Here is a 25,330-nt window from a genome sequence, read left to right as displayed (position 1 = left end):
TATCGGCAATAAAGATAAAATTGTGCGCCCTCCATTTTTCTCGCTGACTTGCAAAGAGATATATCTCAGTGATTTCTGTTTTTGAGTACGTATTGTTCAAAAGTATTTTTTGATGACGTCATTCACACTGACGTATTATGACAACGCTGCGGTCAACACTAACATAACTTACCATCACGCCTGTATACCCGAAAGGGTAGGCAGAGTTCTATAGTACAAACACCCACTCTTGGCTAAGCTAAGTTTCCCATGTAACACGAGAGGAGCCTATTGCCACTAACCGGCCACCAAATTAGGAATCCATGTGATATCAATTATCAATTCAAAAAGTCGAATTCAGAGATACAGAGCTGGGATTCGAACCCGTGACATTATTTATTTATTTATTATTAATTTAAAATCATTTAATTATAATTTTGTATCTATGTGTAATTAGACTAAGTTTTTTATATTTATTTATGAATTTTAATAAAGAATCTTTATTATTTATTTATTTATTTAGATAGGTATACCAACAGTACACATATTATAAAGTTATAAAATGCAAGTCTTAAATTAGTTTTTGTATATGTGCTCCAATTACAGGTGCAGACACACACAGTATTCATAATTACAACAACAAAACGTATATATCTAGGTGTATATAATGTGTCACGCGTACTACGAACAGGACTATCGCGGATTCAAAAACGGTCATTAATTCAATATTTACTATAGACAAGACCCAAGCACATGTGTGCATAATTTCACGACGATTAGTTGAGTAGCGTAAAAAATAACATCATCATACTCATCATCAGCCCATTAACGTCCCACTGCTGGGGCACGGGCCTTCCCTATGGATGGATAGGGAGATCGGGCCTTAAAACCATCACGCGGGCCCTGTGCGGATTGATGGTTATTAACGACTGCTAATGCAGCCGGGACCAACGGCTTAACGTGTCTTCCGAAGCACGGAGGAACTCGAGAAGAAAACTTTTTTTTTGTGGTCACCCATCCTATGACCGGCCTTTGCGATAGTTGCTTAACTTCAACAATCGCAGACCGAGCGCGTTTACCGCTGCGCCACCGAGCTCCTCAAAAAAATAACATACTTTCACATTTATAATCCATAATATTGAGTTATGATGCCAGGTTATTGTAAGGCCTACATAAAAAAGGCTACTTGTCAACCTAGTCAAATGAGATACTTTTTTACGAAACGTCAAAACGAAAGTTTTCTTTGGTGACGTCATCAATAAAAGCGGTCAAACGTCGTACTCATTGTTACTTAATTCATAAATAAAATTCGAAAATAAGTCAAAAATTAAAATGAGATTTTTGTTCATTTTAGACTGAGTACTATTTCTATATTAGCATTTTATAACTATCTTTGACCCATTCAAATACCCAATTTTGTACACTTCACTAAAATCTTTTTTTTTGACATGACTTACAATAATAAACTTGCCGCATATGGCATTAATTATTTGGCCGGAGCATTAACTACTTGGCTGTAATCACTGAAATCGACGTTCCCTACGTATACTAGTCAAAGTGAAAGAAAATTCGAACTGCACTGGCAACTGCATTACAATGTACACATTAAATCACATCTCCTGGCATTTTTATTTTTTCGTAATTCGTTATAGTTTAGATTTTAAATAGCCCGTAAATAATTCTAAGTGCATTCTAAGTGCATCAAGGAATTTAAAGAGTATTCAAATTGCCGCTTAGAATGGAGTACCGCGTATGCCATCCCTTTCACTCACACGCACACTACGACATTTGACACTTCGAACACTTTTGGCGGGAACACGTCGTTACAGGTTAGCTTACGAGAAAAATATTTTGTATTGGTTGTTTTTATGGCTAAAGTGTAAAATTCAGTTTAAATTTACGTATGATTAGTGTCTACGTGAAATAATAATGGCGGGAAAAAGAAGGCTTTATGGACGACTCGAAAATGAAGTCTCAAGTTTCGAAAAAAGAGCAAGATCGCTTTTTAAGAAACCGTCACAAGGATAAAAGTAATGGTATTACCAAATTAAGATAAATTTTATTCATTTTAGCTTTAGGTAATCTGTAACTGCTTTTAATGTTATATTTTTTACTAAAACAACGTACATTATTCTACCTGGTAGATAGAATAATATGCGTTTTTGGGTCTAAGTTAATTGCCAAACTACACATTCGATCCGGTAGATAGAATAGTATGTGTTATAATATGTTTGTAGTAAATGTATAAAAAATAGTATTCTATCTGGTAGAGCGAATAGTTTACGTTTTTGAGATTTCACAGACGAGCGAGGAGCATTATTATTTCTGGTAAGTAAATTGAATTCTGTGCCTTATAGGTTCATATTTATAGAGCCACATAAGTTATTCTAAGTGACAAATAGATTAGTACACACCAGGTTAGTAGGATTAGTATACAGGAAGTGTATTTCAATTAGACTCATTGCATACTCACTATACTCAGGTTACCGCATTGAACAATTCGTTACTTTGAAACGAAGGACAAAAAAACGCTAGCTAGCTATTTAGACCGTGGTACTGAACAATATTTGCTACGTAAAGTAAATTAAATGTATATATTTGTCCCATAGTAGAAACAGTTCAGTAAGTACTATAGGTAAGTACCGTAAACAAATCTGTTTCAATGCACTTCATACAAAACACGGTGTATGTAACGGAACAAGTGATAAATAACATGCACTATCAAATACGTAGGGTAGTTTTCGAGAGATAATGCATTTATTTGAGACGGATACATTTTTAGGGTTTCATGACTTTCTTAATTTGTAGTCGTTAATAAAATGTTATTTATTTCTTGGTAAAATTGTAGTTTTTAAATAAGGACCTCCCCCACGTTAAAGTGTCCAGTAGAGGTATCTTCGTTTGATGCAGTCCTAAAAACGGCGGTTGAGTCCGTCCTCAACGTATCCTTTGATGAGATCAATGGGTGCAGGAGGCTCTTCCGATTCGTTATGGCGGTTTAGGAGTGCGGTGTGCACGGGATGTGGGTTTGCCGGCTTTTTTGGCGTCGGCGCATGGGGTTGCGGACCTTGTCGCTACTATCCTTTATTCTAATGGCGGCGGGGAAATTTTGCCTTATGTGTCCGATGCCTTGACAGTTTGGGGTGGCCTGAATCCGGGTGTATCGGCCCCTGTTATCTGCCCTATTCAGCGTGCGTGGGATGATGTTGGGGCAAAGCGGATCGAGCGTCAGCTCCTGGCACATGCTAGTGGGGCATATTTGGCTAGACTCCGGGCGGTTTCACAACCTGAATCTGGGACATGGTTGCACGCATTACCCTCCCCTCACTTAGGCACTTTATTAGACGATGATTCGTTGCGTGTGGCGGTCGCTTTCCGCCTGGGTTGCAAGGTGTGTGAACTCCACATATATATGCACCTGCGGTTCCATGGTGGAGGCTGATGGCCATCACGCACTGAGTTGTCGACGTTGCGCGGGGAGGTTTTCACGTCACCATGCACTCAATGATATTGCGCGGAGAGCCTTAGTATCAGCGAGTGTTCCCTGCGTGCTTGAGCCTCCGGACCTATGTAGGTCCGACGGGAAAGGCCGGATGGGCTGACTTTGGTGCCTTGGAAAAATGGCAAGTGCCTAGTTTGGGATGCTACCTGCGTCAATACTGTCGCTTCCAGTCACCTTAGTCGCACCGTCCACTCTCCTTCAGCAGCAGCTGAGGACGCCGCTGAGAAGAAAAGAGAAAAATACGCAGCACTGGCGCCACTGTACGATTTTGTGCCCGTTGCTGTGGAGACCTTTGGCTGCTGGGGAGCAGACACCAGAATCCTCATTTCAGAGTTAGGGCGCAGGCTCAGGGAAAAAACGGGTGACTCCCGCTCCGGTTCGTTCTTGGAGCAAAGGTTCGCCATTGCTATTCAGCGCGGTAATGCGGCGAGCGTTATGGGTACCTTTGCACCGGGAACGGTCAGGGGCGGGTTATTTATGGACTAAGATTTTTTAATTATTTTATTGATAAATTGTATATTTAGTATTAATCATCATCAATTTAAGAGCCCCTCATCTACTCACACCACTTATTTTTACTTTATCAAAATTCATATATAAGTTAAATAGAAAAAAAAACGTTTTTTACGTTTTTTTGTCTATCCTAACAACCTATGACTATAATAATGTTAGATTTGATTATAAAATACCTAACAAAAGAAGAGAGAGAAGTACAAATTATGTTACATTAATATTGCAAATTAAAATTTAAAGTAAAAATTGACAAGTATTTGTAAACATTTTTCTTGTCTCAAGTACTTTATACTTAAATAAGTAAATAAAAAAATAAACACCTGTAATTTCATGTTATTTTTGATAATGTTTAGGTTTTCTACTTACTCTATTTTAAACGTTATGATGGGTAAGATTTATGTGATGTCAAAAAAAAATACACTATACTTAAGAATAACTTTCGTAAAAAGACTGTTGGTATCTTTTTTCAATGTTACTTCTGTTTCTAAGAATAAAAAATATAACAAAAGCTTCGTGATTATTAAAATTGTTTTAATTTATAAAATTTCCCCTTCACCAACTGCGTTTTTATACAAATAGAATTGTTAGCATCTTAAGCCTTATTTTTATTTTTACAATGTATACCATTCTATTTACAGAAAATATTAGATATCTGAGTAATTATTTCATTCTAATTTATATTTAGTAGTAAAAAGTAAAAAATACACAGAAGCTCACAATTTCGTCACAATTAATTAATCACATCATGTAAAAATAAATGACTTGTTCAGTCCTATGTATATCAGTCTACGTGTCACATTGAATAGTTTGGTTAATAAAATAGTAAAATTATTCAAAGAATACTATTCTTTGTGGTAGATAGAATAGTTTACGTAAAAAAGGGCCACAAAAACCATCCACGTATAGTATGCTATGTGGTAGTTAGAATGGTATACACGCAATTTATTGTCCCTTAAAATATTCTATCTACAAAAAATCCAAAAATAATAAATTTTAGTAAAATATAACCTAACTATTCATCAGGAAATTGTTAAAAGTATATACTGTATGAGTTTTATGGTTGTAGCTCGATTACGAAAAAAGTAATGACTGTTTTACGGTTTTCTGGCTCTCCTGTAAAGTGACGATTTTTCAGTTAGCGTAGTGTACGTAGGGAGCGTCGAAATCAACATCATCTTAAAGTTATGAAAAAAAAAAAAAATATTACGTACCTCAAAACATGACATTTTGGAGTTAAATGATTTCTTCGCTTGATCCGCTACGAGAAGGTAATTCCTATTTTCGTTAGTGTTAGTTTATATCTCGATTTGTAGGTGAATTGCAAAGGGTGGTGAAATGAAAGTGCCTCTGTTCACACAAAACAGCGGGGTCCCTAAGGCCTTAGCTCCACCGAATGCGATATAGTAGTAGTAGTATCCCTAGCGTTATCCCGCTTTAACAGGGTCCGCTTACCTAACTTGAAGATTTGACAGGTCCGATTTTGTACATAAGCGACTGCCTGTCTGACCTTCCAACCCGCGAAGGTAAAACCAGCCCAATACAGGTTAGGTCACATACCTTCGAAAATGCATTTCTTAGGAATGTGGGTTTCCTTACGATGTTTTCCTTCACCACTGAGCACGTGATCATTATTAATCCAAATATGAATTTGTTTTCAAATTCATATTTGAAAACAAATTCATTCAACAAATTCAAACAAATTCAATTCATTCTTTCTTTTTCAGCGGATACGAAAATGACAGGTATAACTTAAAATAAAATTAGATGGCGTCTGCAGGAAGTAGCGCCATTACCTTTCTTCATGATATTCTTTCTTTTGATTTGCTGGATGTTGTCCGGATGCTCCACTTCAAAACACACCATACCACGTCACTCGCGTTATGTCACCACATCACTATTTTCTATCATCGTGTTTCCGAACTTCCCAAGCCTATTTGTTAAACAACCATATACAAGCATTACAAGTAATTAATTTATATTAACTTTATATTATCACAATACAAAAGTTTTTTTTCGATTATAGGTTATGGCAACGGGTCCTTTAGTCGTACAGCCTGCCTTTACTGCTAGTGTCGAAATGATGGGAGAAAAAAAAGATATTCCTCGATTATTTTACCAATTTTTTTGTATTTTCGACGTCAGAAGTACGTAAATATTTAAAAATTGATTCTGGAATTTCATTATTCCACGAGGAACTATTTTTACGGTTCGATACGTGATTAAATGTTAAATAAGTTACAAAAACAATTACCCCATTAATTTTATTTTCCCGGCGTTTCGGCCGCGTTGCAACGACTGTGGCCACGGGATGACTGGCGCGAGTGGTTGTCATTGCGAAAGTGTTGTAGGTGTTACTACCCTCACTTTACTACTATTTATTTTCTTCTTCAAAAAAATTCTCATTGTGTATTAATTTTTTTTTCTTCGTCACTAAATCATAGAATAAGGCAAATTTCCACTCCCCACCAGCGTCCCAGCTAGGTTTACCTCACCCCCTCGGACATGGTTTAGACTTGAATCGTCTTGAAGGCTGCGCGCGGACCGTTATTTTTTATCAGTTTAGCTTAGAATTTTCAAAATTGGACGCCGACGTTCTTTCAGTTCGTTTAGTCTTTAATCGTGAGACTATTTACTTTTTTACTTATTTCGAATTTGAATTTGTAGTATTGACTGATGACTTTAAAAGATCTTTGTCTAGTAGTACCTATCTAAGTCATGTCGGTTAAATTAGTTGTTGTAATTGGCAGCTCTCAGACGTTACACACACTGTTGCGTATGTAAGATAACGTCAATGTGTAGTGTCTGTGTAAAACGAGATTTTTTTTATATGAGGTGTCCGGGGTGTGACCAAATATTTATTTTATTTTGAAATTTTCAAGGGCATTTTATTTATTTAGAGTCTTTAGGTAAAGATAAATTAAAAGTGATATTTTCTTAAAAATGTATTTATTTTTCATTTTATTGTGCTTTTCATATTTATAAACTGGACATTCGGTCCGGAAGTATAGTTTACAATAGTGACGTCTCTCGATAATATACAAAATGGAACAAAAACTATAAAAAATAAATATTGCTTAAATTATTACAAAACCGAAAACAAAACAACATTTTTTTTCGATAATCGAAATTATTTACTTACAATTTTAATTTAAAGTTCATGTTTTATATTTTAAAATAGATTATACAAAATTGTACACGCAAAAGAAAGTCTTTTGTTAAATAAAATAGAGATATTAAGAAATACTAAGAACAAAGTACAAAGTAATAATTATCTGAAGCTACAAAGAAGCATACAATACAACGTAAAAGTACAAAGGACAGCTTGCTTGATAGAAAGTTTAGCACCAGTGAAGAAATTAATGAAAAATCTTGCAAGGACTTCAGAAACGTAATTTTAATGGATACTTTAAATGTGATATGATTATAAAATCCAACTTACAATAAGTAATTCGTTTACCTAAAATTTTGTACAATATCTACAAATTCAGCGAATCGATTTACAACGTTCCTTCATTTTTTATACATAAAAACTAATCGTGTTTACATTTTAATTTGATACTCCGTAATTGTGATAATTTTATGACTAGTCTCATATAAATTACTAGGACAAAACTGCTAGTGCTACCTAAATTATGGTCACATGAGTTTTGTACAAAATCATTATTTTATGCTATTTAACTAATAGAAACAATTTTTCATTCAAAATATTAGTCTAATCTGGGATGTGACATGGAATTTATAAAAACGGTTACACTAAAACAAAATTCACTACAAATTGGGTGGATGTTTGAAATTGTATTTGATTAGTGTTACTATTTATTAGAAAAACACTACTTATTTGAGTTTCTAGTTAAATTTTTGGTGCTGCTAATATTTCGTGTGTCAAAATTTAAATTATTCGACCACCCCAGACTGACTTTAACAGAGACAAAATTTCTACCCAACAATAATTTGTACAAATGTGTAGAAAGTCCCTAACAAGTCTATTTTTACAAACAACTTGAAATACTTTTGCCAAATTCTGATATCATATTCAATGAAGCGTCAAAAGAAATCCCTCTTCAGGATCCATTAGAAAAATATCTATACAAGTAACTTAAGAAGATATTGGTTATATAATACGTAAAGTAACTGACGTAGGACAAACAGATTGTGGCAATGCCGTTTAAATATAACACAGTTCTAAAGAAGGCATTATAGAATTGAGGCCGTTTGAATTAGGCCCTTTCGTAGGACAACTAAATGCATTACACTATAATTCCTGTTTTAAAAAGTCCGTATCACTTAATATCCGTTATGGCACAAAACCATTCACTTGTACTTGAATTCATGACATTGGAATTTCAGCTGACAACCTATGTCTAGATGAAGCTCTGGTGCCGCAGGTTCCACATGTATTATTGCTATATCCTGAGTCGGAGCCAAACGAGGAATCTCCGCTTGGGGGTTTAGGAGATGCTCTTGGTCCTCTCCAACAACCTATACCTGGGAGCTCACCACCTGGCCAGGCGCCCCCAGCTCCTACTGGTATAGGGCCTGGAGGTCTCGCTCCCACAGTCCCAACTTGGGGATACAATCTCAATAAGGCATCTAAGAGAACACCTTCGTGGAATTCTGAAGGATCTGGCGGGTGAATGTGTCGAGGCATTCGATGCTGTCCCCGTCGTCTGTCTAAACTTTTAGGCCGTCGGTCTAAGCGTTGTTGTCTCGGACGATGTGGCAGAGACTGCGGGGCTGGTGGTCTTGAACATGTCCGACAAGGCGCAGCTTCTCCAACTAAACTCAGTTCGTCTTCAGCAAAGTGATCGTCGCTGTGCAGAGAGTCGTCTGACCGGTGAGGCAGCTCTTCGTAAAGAGGAGCTCCACAAGTATCACCACCACATGAGTTCCCCCCTCTCCACGTTCCTCCAGAGCCACAAACGAAAACTCTTCCTGGACAACCCGGTCTCTTCGCTTCTACCATCTGTGGACAAGAAGAGCGTTTTATTTTCGATAATTGGAAAAAAATACCAGGAAATTCAAATTATTTTAACCCGTCCCCAAGATTTTCATTTGAACAACAAATCAAATACAGACCCCAAAGTTGTCTAAACGTCTGATAGTCTTTAAACTTTCAAGTAATTTATGAAAATCGAAAGCCATTTGTCTGGAGGCCAATTTACTAGGTAACGAGTTTTACATTGCCTTTGAATATATTTTCATAATTAAATAAGTGACTAATGAAACATGAAAGGCATAATTTACCTATACATAATTTCGTTTTTAGTAAGGCAGATCTAAACAAAAGTTTGTAAAATGAATTTCATGGTTTTTGTTAATTTGAATAACAAAAATATTTTTATTATTGTAAACTGTACCCATTGCTCCAGGTGGAATTTGTCAAGCAACAAGATTGGATTTATTTGGAGGTTATTATTTTATACTTAAGCATCTTTTTTCTTTAACTTTGGAGTTGCGCTCCAATACAGCATTAACAATACGAGTATCTAGTGCTGCTTCTTTGTTTTCTTTATAAAACACGTTTGCCTCATCTCTAATTGGTTTCATGTAGTAAGATCTTCTTGGTCTTCCCCTCACTCGTACCTTTCATTTTATTTTCTCTTTTACCTCTATAATTATTATTTTATGTCTATTTTTAATGAAATCATAGTATCATAGCTTTATAAATTCGCCTTTTCTATTAAGTATAATGTTATAAAATATTTTAAGGATTTTAATCCTTATAAAAGTTAACAATATGCACCATTGTGATTATGGGTGTTGGGCTTATTAGAAGATATTAGACCTTAGAATTTTCTGTCAAAAGCGGCTGCAAGTTTCATTTTGTTTGTTTGTGTTTTTGCTCACCATCTACGATTGTGAGTTTGTGTATATCTTTATATCAAATAACATCATATTCTACCTCTAATTGCGGTTCCAACTCAGGTCTATGAGGCAGTGGTGGTCGTCTGGGCAGATCCTGAAGGTCTTCGTACAAGGGTGCTGGGGGAGGGGCCCGTCTCTGGGAGCCGGTACCCTGGTTCGGTGCTGATGACTTGGATGGCAGGAGGTTAGTGACTTTCCGTTTGTGTCTGCAAGAGAAAAGAGAATGGTCAATTATGGAAGCTGCTTGGTTGTCGGTATTGGTTGGTGACATACAAAGAAATAAGAGAAACTTAACGATAACCAAAAACTAACAGAAACGTTCACAAGACAATCTGTTTGAATAATAATTCCGAATTTACCTAATTTAAGAGTTGAATCTTTACAAAGTATTAATTTCAATCAAGACAAGATCAAGTTATGTACGTCGTAATTGTCATATATATTAGTCACAATACCGTAACCTTAAAAATGAAAAATGTTTTAATGTATGTGATGTGGTTGTACTTTATAAATAAATAAATAAATAAGACAGCTTGTAAGAAGACGTCGAAAATTTTGATCCAGCCGATTTCGACTACGGCGACTGCTTCAACTCCGACGTTCATGTCCTCGCAAGTGGTTTATAGCCAATCTTATTGGACAAGATCCTCGCACATAGCGGGAATGTGAGCACACTATTTAAATATGTATAATTGAACGCAACGCTCTACATTCCGGACGTTTAGTGGTTCGCTTTTCCCACTGACATGGACAATGACGCACTTTTTCAAATGCCGCATCCGTGGTTTATCCAAAGCAACGAGCTTAATATATAAAGGCTACGACATTATGCTAATACTTCCTCCTTATCTTATTACGTAGCTTTTATGAAATTTAGCTTTACTATCACTCATGGAAGATGAATCGGTTTAATTTTCTCTCTCGCGGCGTACTGTCGTTTAAACAAGGGTTTAGAGTCCGTTTGTTTTAGACGTTTATTAAATTGAAATGTTTAAATTAGGTCGATTAATTTAGCATGTTTGGGGTCAGGTATAATTTAAAAAGTAATTCGACACCCAACCCGTTTTCTCGTTTAGCGATTATCATTAGCGCGATTCTCACAGGGTCCGCTTACCTAACTTGAAGATTTGCCAGGTCCGGTTTTTTACAAAAGCGACTGCCTGTCTGACCTTCAAACCCGCGAAGGGAAAACCACCCCATTACCAGGTTAGGTCACATACCTCCGAAAATGCATTTCTCGGGAATGTAGGTTTTCTAACATTTTCATTTTCACATTTATGATCTAAACATATATTCGAAAACAAATACGACTATCATTGATTTAGGCCTGTGCTGGATTCGAACTTGCGACCTCAAAGTGAGAGGCAAGCGTTCTTCGAACTGTACTACCACGGCTTCACGGCTTATTAGGCTATAATATTATATACAATTTCTGCTATTTCTCTTCCCGTCATTACGTTGCTAGTCCTGGCTTGATGAAAGGCGAAGTGAACTCTATATTACTGATATTATGTAATATGTCATTCCTGAGGGTGGCAAAAGCGGCCACATTATTTTATATATGCGACCGTTTTACTAAACAGAATTCAAGCAGCAAGATGTTACTTTTAAAATAGAGAATAACCAAAATATAATTCACTTACTTTTCACTACATGTGCAAACAAGAATATAGTATAAAATTTGTATGACAACGTACGTCGTAGGTATATCGTGACGTCATAGAAGAACGTGTTAAATATCGAATTTATTGTTGCATTTTTATTGATCAAAATTAGTAAATTAAATTAAACAGAATTTTATTCTGTATATACTATAATAATATGTTTTTATTAGACTTTTATATGATTTCATTTTCGTTAGACTTGTATTAATTTAATTATTTTTTTACAATTTATTTTGACCTCGGAAACTACCAATTGAACTTTTTAATAATAAAGTGTAAGAATAATCTGTAGTTTTTATATTATATTATTTTAATTTAGTGCACCTATTTAAAAATAAATACATTATATAATATTAATTTATACAAAGCATTTGTTAAGTTATTATGTTACTTTTAGCTTCTAAGATAAGCTGATACAAACTATTAAACGCTTGTTCTTTTTACTTATATCAATGCAAATTATCATTCCAACAATCTTCTCTTTAAGTACATTCGAAATATAAACACGAAATGGTGGTTTTGTTAAGTAATATATCATAGATACAGCTCTTCTACAGCTATAATAAAACCTTTGGACCTTTAAGTGTATTGTGCACTATCAAAAGATCTCAATTAATATTTGTCTGGAATACAATAATGTTTCGCGGTAGACAACCGCATTCTACTGGTTATGATGTTTAATAACCATTTGGTTTGTGTGGATATAATATTTATTTATTTTGATTTTTTCATATTCGTTATTTAAAATAATGTAAATGAAAATAAAATACACAAGCGAGCGGAACTCGACTAAGAAAACCACAGAAATAATATTTTTATTTCTCTTAGAGATAGAAAATAATTATATGAAGTTATTTCATTAAAAACAAAAACTCTATATTTGTCTTGAATTTAAATGATTAACTATCTTTTTATCTATAATATTAAAATGAGTAATATTTTAATTTCTATTTAAGTATAAATAATATTAATACGTTGTTGTGTTTCCTTCAGTCTATAAAGTGTGTTAGAAAAGGTTTATAATAATAATATATATTATGTGTATGAAGCGATTGATGAATGTGGAAGAAGCAAGAGAAGTGTGCCTGGGTTGAAGCAAATGGAATTCTTAGTCTCTGCTTACCCCGATGGGAAATAGGCGTGACTTTATGTATGTATGTGTAAGTGTATTAAATTGGAAAATATTGCAAACGGCTACATGTACACATAGAAAAAAGGGCATATCCACACAAAGCTATCGTATCGACGGATCATCACTTTTACATCCGCAACCTTTTCAATATCATCAAAATATTACGGATTATGAAGCTATTATAACCCTATTAGGTACGGTAATTTAATTTCACATACTGTGCTTCAGGTAGCTTAGACGAGAGATAAAAGTTACCAGAAAAGCACAAGAGCAAAAGAGACGGAATTATTTTCTAATATTCGATTATTCGACAGATGTTTCCATAATTTAGGATAAAAAACAATATTCAGGTAGCTCTGGCACATGGCGTGATAATTTTATTAAATTTTGACGTTATAATATCGGTTAATAATAGATCTATCTCTCTAGTATTGAGTTATTATACTTTGCGGTTTAGTGAAAATTATCATTCAATTCCATACCCAAATATATCCTGGAGAAGTTTGGTACTTAGCAAAAAGGATGTTTATTGTGTTTTTACAATAACTCACCCTGGACATTTCAGAGAAAAATCTAACTAGTAATACCGTGTGCTGCCTTAGCGCGTAAGTGCAAGCGAGATATATATAGTCACTTTCTCCCTTCCTCCTTACAGAGGGTGAAGTAAATCTAGCACGGCGCTCGAATCCGCTCGATACGAATTAGTTCGGAGAATGAGCCATGTGAGGGGCCTTTGGCGGTTCAATAGTAACCCTGACACCAGGGTTGATGGGGTTGGTAATCCACATCACAACCCACACGATAGAAGAAGAAGTTCGAAGCGTTGAAACCGTGCACGATTATTTTTTACTAGCGGACGCCCGCGACTTCGTCCGCGGGGATTTCGGTTTCCGCGGAATGAATTTCCGTTTTTTTTCTATTATTAAAGCCTGTGTATTATTCTGATGTATAAGCTATATTAATGTAAAGTTTCATTAAAAAAACATTCAGTAGTTTTTGCGTGAAAGAGTAACAAACATCCAAACATCCACACTCATAAAGTTTCACATTTATAATATTAGTAAGATAGATAGATAGATAGATAAAATACTTTATTGAGCACAATGGACACAAAATACAGAGATAAGGAAAGCATATACAGAAAAGCACAACAGGCGGCCTTATTGCTCATGCAGCAAAAAAGATAAGATTCCATGACAATGGTTAAAATATTTCCTATATTATTTAACTAGGACATGGCAGGCTTGAATCATAGGAAATGTAAAGGTACTCCTTCACCGGGAGCATTCTCCTGTAATGTAATAATTATGATTCGATTTTGAGCATTATATTACAATACTGGCCCCGATTCCTGCAGACACCGCCTAATTTTATTTAAAGTTATATCCGTCATTTTCATATCCGTCGAAAAGGAAAGGGACGGATGATTCACAGCTCTTAATTTTAGGAAGAATGAGTGAATGAATGAATAACCCGGGCGAATCAAAAGGTACGTCGCTGGTATGCAATCCGTTTGACGTGCTGTCTACTTAACTGTGTCGGGTTATTGGCGGATGTAAAATTTTTAGACGGTTGGTTTAGATTTGTGCTTAAAATTGACGTGTGTTCCATAAATTTTATGCTTGTCGATTACCCGTCCCTTTCCTTTTCGGCGGATAAGAAAATGACAGATATAACTTAAAATAAAATTAGATGGTATTTACAGGAATTAGCACCACTGTATATCTATAGTATAATATATTATTAGCGGTTCTTCTCCCTCACCGAGTACCTTAAGACGATTCCGTGCTTCAGCACGTTAAGCGTAGGAGCAGCATAGTGGACTATGCTCCATAGCCCTTCCGGATGATTGAAAGAAAACCTGTGCCTTGTTAGTGGCGTATATAAGCTATTTATATTTATCCCGTTTTTCACAAGGTCCGCTTACCTAACCTGAAGATTTGACAGGTCCAGTTTTAATAGAAGGGACTGCCTGTCTGACTGTATATATTTGTTACAAGTCTGTGGGAAAATTCCAGTCAAGAGAAGGAAACAAACGTCCGATGGAGAATTTCCTACCAGATATGTCTGTCGTTGTGCTTATAAACTCGTAGAACTGGTGACATAAAATAGCGAGGCGAACATAAAAGGGTTCAGAGGCGACTGAGTACTCTGCCGACCACCCACGGTCAGCTATTTAACCTCATACGGAATACTTCGGCTCGTTCATACGAGTTTTATACATATACGCTTAAAAAATTAAGTACTACACTTTTTAGAATATAATATCTACATAATGTGCGCCATAACATGGCTCCATGGCAGCAGAAGCTGAGCCATTTCCTTTTGCCCGTATTCGCAATAATTATAATTAAGTACTTAGTTTATATAGCAAATGTAAATTGTTACTGGCAATTTTTTTTATTCTTAATGTCTTCGAAAAAAATAATTTAATAAAAGTTAATATATAATTATTTTTTTAATGTTTTAATGTGTTCTTTGTAATGTTTTTGATGTGTTGTTTCTATTCTACAGTGAAGTATTGTTTTGAAATAAGAACAACGTTGAGTTTCTCTGAAATAGAGAGCTTTTATTAACACACTTGTTTTTATGTTTTTGCTATTTGATCAGACAAAAATACTATGAATAACATAGATAACGTAATGAGTCCATGGATCTCATTTACTTACCACTATTTAAGTAATACTCAGTAGTAATGATGATTATATTGACCAAATTGGGGATGTCCTTATAAAAGGCGTGTATGAAACGATTGATGATTGTGGAGGAAGCAAGAGAAGTATCTCAGGATCGAAGCAAATGGAATTCCATAGTCTCTGTTTCCCCGGTGGGAAGCCTTCCTTTTCAACAAGCTAACTCGTGCAAAATGAAATTATGTGCTGAAGCTTGAATGAGTGTCTTATATGTATGAATAAACTTTTCACATCTGACAGATAAGGAAAACGAAGGTACTGTAAAATTAAATTCTTATCTCACATCGCAATTATGTATGTATTTTTTTTGGTGATGGTGAGATAGAGCTTTTTTATATAATTTTTTTGACATGACTTATTGTAGATTTGCCGCAGGTGGCATGAACTACTTGGCGGGACAAATGGGGAGCGCTGAAAGCTCTCACCCGGTATAACGTTTAAGACAACAGGCCTGAGGGTGCCCAGTTGAGTGAGATAGAACATAGGTGCCATTTTCATAGGTGAACTTGTTGAAGTTTTGCAAGGAATGTCAGAGGATGTAGTATAAAGACTGGTTAGTATCGGGTTGTGAATGTAATAGAGAGTTTGATGGATTCGTGAGCTGTAAGGTTATACAGTAATGCTGAGCATTGCGAATTGAGAGGTCGGGATTGTAATGTACCATTATGATGGATGATGGATGGATGGACATTGCAGGCTTGAATCACCTAACTATCCGAAAAAGTAAGATGATTACGTGCACGTTAAGCCGTTGTCCCGGATATTAGCTGTAAAAAAACACCTTCACCAACCCGCAGTGGAGCAGCGTGGTGGAGTACGCACCATACCCCGGTTGATTGAGAGGAGGCCTGTGCCCAGCAGTGGAACTTATACAAGCTATTTAATTTATGTTATGTTATTTTGATGGATGGGTGGGTGTCTTGTCGAAAAATAATGTCAATGGTCTTAATAATATTAACATAATAGGTATTCCTTTAAAAGATTACTTTTGGAGCAGTAAGAGACGTAGTATTTCAAAAATAAATTCCGCATTTGGTTACAATATCACCAATGGTAGGTTAGGTAGTAGGTATTGGCAGATAGATAAAAATCGATCGACTTAATATTTATGCTAATGAATGTCACAACACTAGCTTGCGTACTTTGAAAGATCTAATTCTTACCGCGCATTGAGGCTATTGTAAAATGTAATCTTTATTGAAATGTGAGCTCGGTGGCGTAAAGGAGCTCGGTGGCGCAGCGGTAAACGCGCTCGATCTGCGATTGTTAAGTTAAGCAACTTTCACAAAGACCGGTCATAGGATGGGTGACCACAAAAAAATTAAATCATCTCGAGCTCCTCCGTGCTTCGGAAGGCACGTTAAGCCGTTGGTCCCGGCTGCATTAGCAGTCGTTAATAACCATCAATCCGCACTGGGCCCGCGTGATGGTTTAAGGCCCGATCTCCCTATCCATCCATAGGGAAGGCCCGTGCCCCAGCAGTGGGGACGTTAATGGGCTGATGATGATTATTGAAATGTAATCACTAATTGTACTGAGCTAGTCGTTTTGTTTAATAGTTTAGATGTTGCGTATGATGGGGCATAGGCAACATCGCTTCATAGAATGAAATGACAGGAAGAAAACAGTGATTGATATCCTATAACACTGTAAAATATCTCTGTTACGTCTATCAGCCATGCTACTTATAAGAAATAGACATTATTTTTTGTTGTTATTATTCAGCTGCCTCGATAGAAACTAGATTTTTGTTACTAAGTACATAATAATAAAATATATCCTTTAATGTATCGTAATATGTCCCAGTTACGCGACTTGGAGGTCTGCCATTTAATATAACGGCTTTTATGATGCAAAAGAATTGTATTGTCCTATTATTATCCTTATCAATTTTGATCATAGAGTCCACTTTATGTGAAAGTCTACCTCAGTGGTCAAAGCTACTAAATGTGTTTAATACATTCATGCCCAGTGCCTTATCTTTTATCTCATTTTTCAAAGATAAATCCATTTTGAGAAACACCCAAAACAACAAGTAGCAACTTTTCGTCTTTGTAAATAAACCACATTTTCTATTGGACGTTTCTATTGACTTACAGCATTTGTTAAGTGATGGGAAAGAATCAGATGTCGATAGGAGCAATTCGATAAATCAACGTAATGCGTATAGGCGGCTGCCAGTAAGTTTCTTTGTAAGTAATAATTCGTCTTTATGTGATTGTCTGCTTTTATCGATGTCTGTTACAGAGTTACAGTTGTAATTAAATCTGTTCGATATTTGAATTATGCCGATTGGGTTGGCGTAGGAATTGATGGATTGAAGGATCGAATTGTTGTTAACTTCTCGGTAATTGTAATATTATGGCAATTATTTACTTATTTCGTTACTTTGACAATCTATGTTGCTGTCTGTTCGCCGTAGAAGCAACAAGAAGCAAATTATGATTGTATTATGATTATATTATGATTGTATAATGATTGCCTAGAAATTGTAAATAGTTTGTAAGTTTTATTTTTAAAATAAAGAGAAAGATAGGGACTGAGCGCGGCTTCACCGCTACACACCCCCGCCGCGCCCTTGCCCCGCCCCGCTTAGTGGGCGTTTTCCTATATATATACGCGCGCGGGGACTAGACTTTCATTCTTATTAGAATCACCACACGGGTAGGAGCTCTGATTCAACTCCAATCGGTGTTTAATTTCAACGACTCCTAATTTCAACGCCTACTAGTTTCAACTTACATCGATAACACTAACATCGATCACATCGATATCTGGTATAGTCTATAAGATTTATGTGGCAAGGATCGAAGGGGCCATATAAATTCTCCTTCGAGCCGGATTGAAGAAACAGCGGATATGAAGACTAGGAGCATGAAGTCCGTAGAAACTCGCCCAACGCCGACCGCCGCCGAGTCGGCACCCGCCGCCGCCGCCGCCGTCGCCCCCGTCGTCACGACTACGTCGACCACCGCCGCGTCAACGTCAGTCACGGCCGCCGTTAGGACTGCGCCGACCACAGCCGCGTCGACGCCAGTCACCGCCCCCCCGCTGACCAGGAAACCCAGCACAAGCCGTACAGCCACGGCTACCAGCACAGAGGACAGCTCGGGCACTACCGCAACGACGACGACGGGAACCGCCACTACTACGACGACTGCAACGACGACGGAGGAATCTACGGGGGAAAGCACGCACGACACGACACTACGGCCCAAGTCGGTGAAGCGTGCACCGACAGCGCCGCGTTCCTCAGCGTCGAAGGGACGTCGCCTGGCGCTGCTGAAGGCTAAAGAAGAATTGTTGAAGAAGGAAGTGGAGCTAGCGGCGGCGAAGATCGCCACATTAGAAGCGGAATCAGACGACGACGATACGGATATAGTCAGCGTGAGCGAAATGCAAGAGCGCACCAAGACGTGGGTGGACCAGCTTCCCGCCGCCGAGGAAGACCCGTCCCCCCCGCAGCCGTCCGCCGCCGCCGCCGTCCCCCCCGCTGCCGCCGTTTTCCCCGCTGCCACCGTAAAGGATCATGAGAAGCCGAAACACAGGAGTATAGAAGAGAAGCCAACAACTTTCGATTACAGTCAACTAGCGACAGCGATAGCATCGGCCGCACGAGCAGTACCAGCCGCCATCGCCCCGCGCTCCGTGCCTGAGCTGCCCATCTTCAGCGGAGCGTCGAGTGAATGGCTAGTTTTCAAGACCGCCTATGAAGAGACTGCAGTATATTTGACGGAGCAAGAAAACTTATCAAGACTACGTCGGAGCCTTCGGGGAGCAGCAAGAGATGCCGCCCAATGTTTATTCATCGGTGCAACCACGACTGCCGACGTGATGCGATTGCTGTCTACGCGCTTCGGGCGGCCGGACGCCCTCGTCATGGCCGAACTGGAGAAGCTGCGGGCCCTACCACGTCTGACCGAATCACCGAGGGACATTTGCACCTTCGCCACGAGGATATCAAACATTACAGCAACCATCAGGGCATTGAAGAAGACACATTACCTGCATAACCCGGAAGTAGTTCGACACGTAGTGGAGAAGATGCCGTCAGCACTGCGATATAGGTACTACGATTTTGCGGCCGAACAAGATGAAGAGGAACCAGACTTGATGAAGCTAGCAAGTTTCATGGAGAGAACAGCGGAGCGGTGCGGCAGCTTCGCGCCCGTGGAAGCCACACCAGTCGTCGACCGGCGGGAGCACACGTCCGCTCCACTGAGGCGGACAATGAGGACTCACCACATAGAAGAAAAGAAGATAAACGTCACGGCCGGTGACAATAGGAAACAATGTCCAGTCTGCGAAAAGGAAACACACCACGTCGCCGAATGTGCAGATTTCAAGAAGACAGAGGTCAACGAGCGCTGGGAAACCGCGAAGAAACATAGGTTGTGTTTCCGCTGCCTGAAACGGAGGAAGTTCGGCCACACATGTCCCACGAGGAGGTGCGACGTCGGCGGGTGCAAGTACTCGCACCACCGCCTACTGCACTCCGAGCCGGAACAACGAGCGTCCATCCACGCGGGAACTCACATAGAAGAAGACCCAGTAATAGCCACTATAGCGTCGACAAGAGAAAGGAAGAATACTACAGCACTATTGAAGATTCTGCCGGTTCGTGTAAGTGGACCTAAGGGGACTCACTGCACGTACGCACTTCTCGACGATGGATCAACGTGCACATTAATAGAGGCGGCGGTGGCGGAACACATCGGCGTATCGGGACCTCCGGAGCCATTTTACATAGAAGGAGTAGCCGGGGCACGAGTGGACACCGGCGCTTCGAGAAGAGTTACCTTCGACATCAGCGCGCCAGAGGACACGCACAGCTACAGCATCTCAGCGCGCACGATGAAGAACCTGCAGTTATCGCCGCAGAGCGTGCCGGCGTACGCCGTGACGGGACAGAGCCACCTAGAAGACCTACAAGACCAGCTGACTTATCACCGGGGAACGCCAACCGTATTAATAGGACAAGACAACTGGCAGCTACTCCTGGCACATGAAGTCAGACGCGAGCAAGACAGCCAACTGGTCGCCGCGCGCACGGACCTAGGATGGGTGTTGCACGGAGTGCGGCACACACCGGCGGGAGGCCCCGCTCATCGAGTACATCACGCGAGGATCGTAGAAGATGATCAAGCAATAGAAAACTGCTTCGAGACCACTTCGCATTGGAAGTCCTAGGAGTGGAACCGAAACATTTCCACACAGAGGAAGAAAGAAGAGCGCTTGAAACACTAGAGAGGACCACTCGCCGCACAAACGAAGGATACGAAACGGGCTTACTCTGGAGGAGCGACGACTACGACCCTCCTAATAGCTACGAAGCCGCCCTGAGAAGACTTCAAGCCATAGAGAGGAAGTTAGATCGCGATGAAGAAATGAAAAGGCGGTACGAGAAGCAGATGAACACGCTGATAGAGAACGGCTATGCAGAAGTCGCGCCCACGCCGCCGAAGGGAAAAACGAAGATTTGGTACTTACCACATTTTGCAGTTATGAACCCGCAGAAACCAGAGAAATTGAGGATCGTCCACGATGCGGCCGCAAAGGTGCGAGGAGTCAGCCTGAACGACATGTTACTGTCCGGGCCGGACCTACTTCGATCCCTACCAGGAGTGCTGATGAAGTTCCGGCAAAGAAGAGTGGCGGTGACGGCTGACATAAAGGACATGTTTATGCGGATCTCAATAAGGACGGAAGATCGAGACATGCAGCGCTTCCTCTGGCGCGGAAATAGAAGAGAGGGACCCCCTGTCGAGTATCGCATGAAGAGTGTAATATTCGGCGCTACTTCATCCCCCTGCACGGCAATCTTCGTGAAGAATAGGAACGCCGAACAATATAGAGAAGAATATCCGGCGGCGGCGGCGGCAATCATCAACAATCACTACGTCGACGACTACTTGGCAAGCTTCGATACGGAAGAGGAAGCAATACAAGTCTCCAGTCAAGTGGCCTATATACATAGCCGCGCCAACTACTATCTACAGAAATGGGCATCGAGCTCCAGACTCGTACTATCATCATTGGCGCCCGAGGCGAAAGAAGACATCGTCAAGCTTGCTCCCGAAAAGATACTGGGAATGATATGGTACCCAGAGCGCGACACGCTGTCCTTCAATATGAATGAAGCCCGGATACCCACCGACATACTACACGGCGAGCGCGTGCCAACGAAGAGGGAAGCGTTACGAACGACGATGTCACTCTACGACCCGCTGGGAATCGCCACGCCCGTGACCATACAAGCGAAGCGCATCATTCAGGACACCTGGCGCACCGGAATAGGATGGGACGACGCGCTGCCTACCCCCGAAGCAGAAGCATGGAAAAAATGGACGGAGCATGCGCGGCGCCTCTCACAACTAGCCGTACCTCGGTGCTATGCCTCGCTCACATGCGCCCGGTTCGTGGAGCTACACACCTTCGTGGACGCAAGCAGCTCTGCCTACGCCGCTGCGGTATACTGGCGAATCGTCGACGAGGACGGGAAAATACACATCTCGCTCATCGCCGGCAAAGGGAGAGTGGCGCCTATCAGCAAGATGACATCGATACCACGACTGGAGCTCCAAGCGGCCGTAATGGGCTGCCGCCTAGCCCGCACAGCGCAAGAGGAACACGACATCAAGCCTGCACGTCGTTACTTCTGGAGCGACTCTAGGACCGTCCTATCATGGTTGCGAACGGGACCACGAGCCTACAAGCCCTTCGTAGCTCATCGAGTCGCCGAGATAGCAGAGGAGACTAAGACAAACGAATGGCGTTGGGTATCAACGAGAGACAACCCGGCCGACGACGCTACACGAGGAACGCCGAAAGACTTCGCCTCCGAGCATCGTTGGTTCCGCGGCCCGCCTTTCCTGTATCGACCAGAAGACACCTGGCCGGCGGAGGACATCTCAGAGACTATTGAACACACAAACGAGGAGAGAGTGCACGCGACGACCGCCGCAGAAAGAACAGGGAAGGCGCTACCCGACATAACACGTTTTTCATCGTGGGCAAAACTACTACGTGTCACGGCGCGTGTCCTACAATTCATAGAAAAACTAAAGGGAAGAGAAAGGTGTGCCGCCGCTAGAAAACGCACCAAGAAACGTGCGGAGGAAGACCCGACGTGGAAGAAGGTACAGGCGCACAGAGAAACGGGACGAGGCACAGGACACAAACATGCGCCGAGACAGCAGAGAAAGATCGTGCCTCTCGCGGCACGATACTTGCATCGCGCACGGCAACTATGGATACGCGCCGTGCAGGAAGAGGCCTTCAGCGCGGAGCTAGAAGCTATAAGAAGAAAGAAGCCCCTGCCGGCCGACAGTCGACTCAAGCAACTGTCGATTATGATTGACGAAGAGGGACTAATACATCTACGCTCGAGGATCGCCGCCGCCGCCGACATCACAACAGAACAACGGGAGCCCGTCATCCTGGATGGAGACCACCGATGGACGCGGCTGTACATCAAGTGGGTGCACACGCAATTACACCACGGAGGGTTTGAAACAACGGCAAATGAGGTGCGACAGCACTACTGGGTGTTGCGCCTCCGCCACACCGTGCGCAACGAACTGAAGAAATGCCAGTTCTGCCGCATCCGTCGGGCCACGCCAGCCCAACCATCGACAGGCAATCATCCAAGGAGCCGTCTAGCCCATCACCAGCGGCCCTTCACCTACACGGGGCTTGACTACTTTGGGCCCATGACAGTCACCGTGGGTCGCGCACGTCAGAAGAGGTACGGAGTCCTCTTCACCTGCCTAACCACCAGGGCAGTGCACCTGGAACTCGCCGGGAGCCTCAGCACCGACTCTGCAGTAATGGCACTGCGGCGCTTCATAGGCCGCCGCGGGTGCCCCACCGAGCTCTGGTCAGACCAGGGTACCAACCTGCGCGGTGCGGACGTCGAGATGAAGCACGCCGTCGAGGAGGCCATACAACAAGAAGCCTCCGCTCGCTTCATCACCTGGAAGTTCATCCCTCCTAGCGCGCCATTCATGGGAGGCGCGTGGGAGAGACTGGTCCGCAGCGTCAAATCAGCACTAGCCGTGGTGCTGCACGAGCGCGCGCCAAAAGAAGAAGTCCTGACAACGCTACTGGTGGAGGCCGAGCACACCATCAACAGTCGACCCCTCACACACGTGTCGACATCACCGGAGGACCCAGAGGCCCTCACTCCGAACCACTTCATCCTGGGAGGTCCATCACGGGTGCCGATGCCAGGCGCCTTCACGGAGGGCGACGACGCCGGCCGCAAAGACTGGAGGAAGAGCCAACGCCTAGCCGACATGTTCTGGGCGCGATGGGTACGGGAGTACCTACCTGAACTCCAACACCGGCGGGAGCCCCGAGCCAGCAAGGGTTCCATCTCCGTGGGCGATTTAGTATTGATCGCTGACGGCACGCTGCCTCGCAACTCGTGGCCGCGAGGTGTCGTCGTGGCTGCCTACCCCGGACCAGACGGCGAGACGAGGGCGGTCGACGTGAGGACAACGAAGGGGATCCTGCGGCGGCCAACGAAGAAGCTGGTCATCCTGCCAACATCGCCACCCGAGGACGGCGAACCGTAGATGGTCCAGCTGCGCGACGTGGTCATCGAGCTGCGCAGCTGCGGCGGGAGAATATGTTCGCCGTAGAAGCAACAAGAAGCAAATTATGATTGTATTATGATTATATTATGATTGTATAATGATTGCCTAGAAATTGTAAATAGTTTGTAAGTTTTATTTTTAAAATAAAGAGAAAGATAGGGACTGAGCGCGGCTTCACCGCTACACACCCCCGCCGCGCCCTTGCCCCGCCCCGCTTAGTGGGCGTTTTCCTATATATATACGCGCGCGGGGACTAGACTTTCATTCTTATTAGAATCACCACACGGGTAGGAGCTCTGATTCAACTCCAATCGGTGTTTAATTTCAACGACTCCTAATTTCAACGCCTACTAGTTTCAACTTACATCGATAACACTAACATCGATCACATCGATATCTGGTATAGTCTATAAGATTTATGTGGCAAGGATCGAAGGGGCCACACTGTCTCTAATTATTTCGATAATAGTTTAGAATATATTTCACATATTTTTGTACTAAGTATTTAATTTATTTATTTGTACACAATAAAACAGAAACAAGGAATATACAAAGAACAGACAGTACAGGTAAGCTTATCTCTGAAGAAAAATATTTCTACCAGCTGACTTAAATCACGAGAGAGTTATTCAACGTATAATATTATATAGATAGACATACTAAATTATTTAGAAATTACTTATTAATTATTTATGTTACCGACCTCCGTGGTCCAGTGGTTGAGCGTTGTGCTCACGATCTGGAGGTCCCGGGTTCGAATCCCGGTGGGGACAAATCACAAAAATCACTTTGTGATTCTAAGTTTGGTAAGCACATTACAGGCTGATCACCTGATTGTCCAAAAGAAAGATGATCCGTGTTTCGGAAGGCACGTTGAGCCGTTGGTCCCGGCTATTACTTACTAATATAAGTACGTAGTCGTTACATGAGTCATGTCAGGGGCCTATGGCGGCTTCGTAATAACCCTGACACCAGGGTTGATGAGGTTGGTATTCCACCTCAGAACCCACACGATAGAAGAAGAATTATTTATGTTGTTCATCTTACATTTAAAAGTTATATTAGGATCCAGCATTTTTCTTGCCTCATTTTTTATATATTCATATTCATAATCTATGTTGCATGCAAAATAACCTAATTAAAACTTTCAAGGACAGAACGTCTAATGACGTTCCGATCTCAAGGTGTCATAATTACCTTATGAACCATCAATGACCCATGATATCTGTCCGTGAAAGGGTTAAGTATGGACGTGCTACAAACAATTTTAAGACCTATCATGTCCCATCATGTTGTTGCATTCACCAAGCCACTGAACAATCAAAATTCGATCCGCACTCGCCTAAATCGACTACGAACGAAGCGCCAAACATTTTTAGCCG

General features: G+C 41.0%; 2 protein-coding genes across 2 annotated transcripts; both read left to right on the top strand.

Moving 5' to 3' along the window:
- Nucleotides 1-18,207: 18,207 nt before the first annotated feature.
- Nucleotides 18,208-20,538, top strand: LOC126375049 (uncharacterized). Its single transcript, XM_050021891.1, has one exon. It carries the CDS (start codon nucleotides 18,208-18,210, stop codon nucleotides 20,536-20,538), a length of 2,331 nt encoding a protein of 776 aa, XP_049877848.1.
- Nucleotides 20,539-20,735: 197 nt separating this feature from the next.
- On the top strand, nucleotides 20,736-23,927 carry LOC126375048 (uncharacterized). The gene has a single exon (XM_050021890.1). The coding sequence runs from the start codon at nucleotides 20,736-20,738 to the stop codon at nucleotides 23,925-23,927; it is 3,192 nt and encodes a 1,063-aa protein (XP_049877847.1).
- The last annotated feature ends 1,403 nt before the right edge of the window (nucleotides 23,928-25,330 follow it).

The sequence above is a fragment of the Pectinophora gossypiella genome, chromosome 18, assembly GCF_024362695.1.
Source record: "Pectinophora gossypiella chromosome 18, ilPecGoss1.1, whole genome shotgun sequence".
NCBI classification, from domain to species: domain Eukaryota; kingdom Metazoa; phylum Arthropoda; class Insecta; order Lepidoptera; family Gelechiidae; genus Pectinophora; species Pectinophora gossypiella.
Note: the sequence above shows the minus strand (reverse complement) of the source record. Positions and strands in the feature narration are given on the sequence as shown.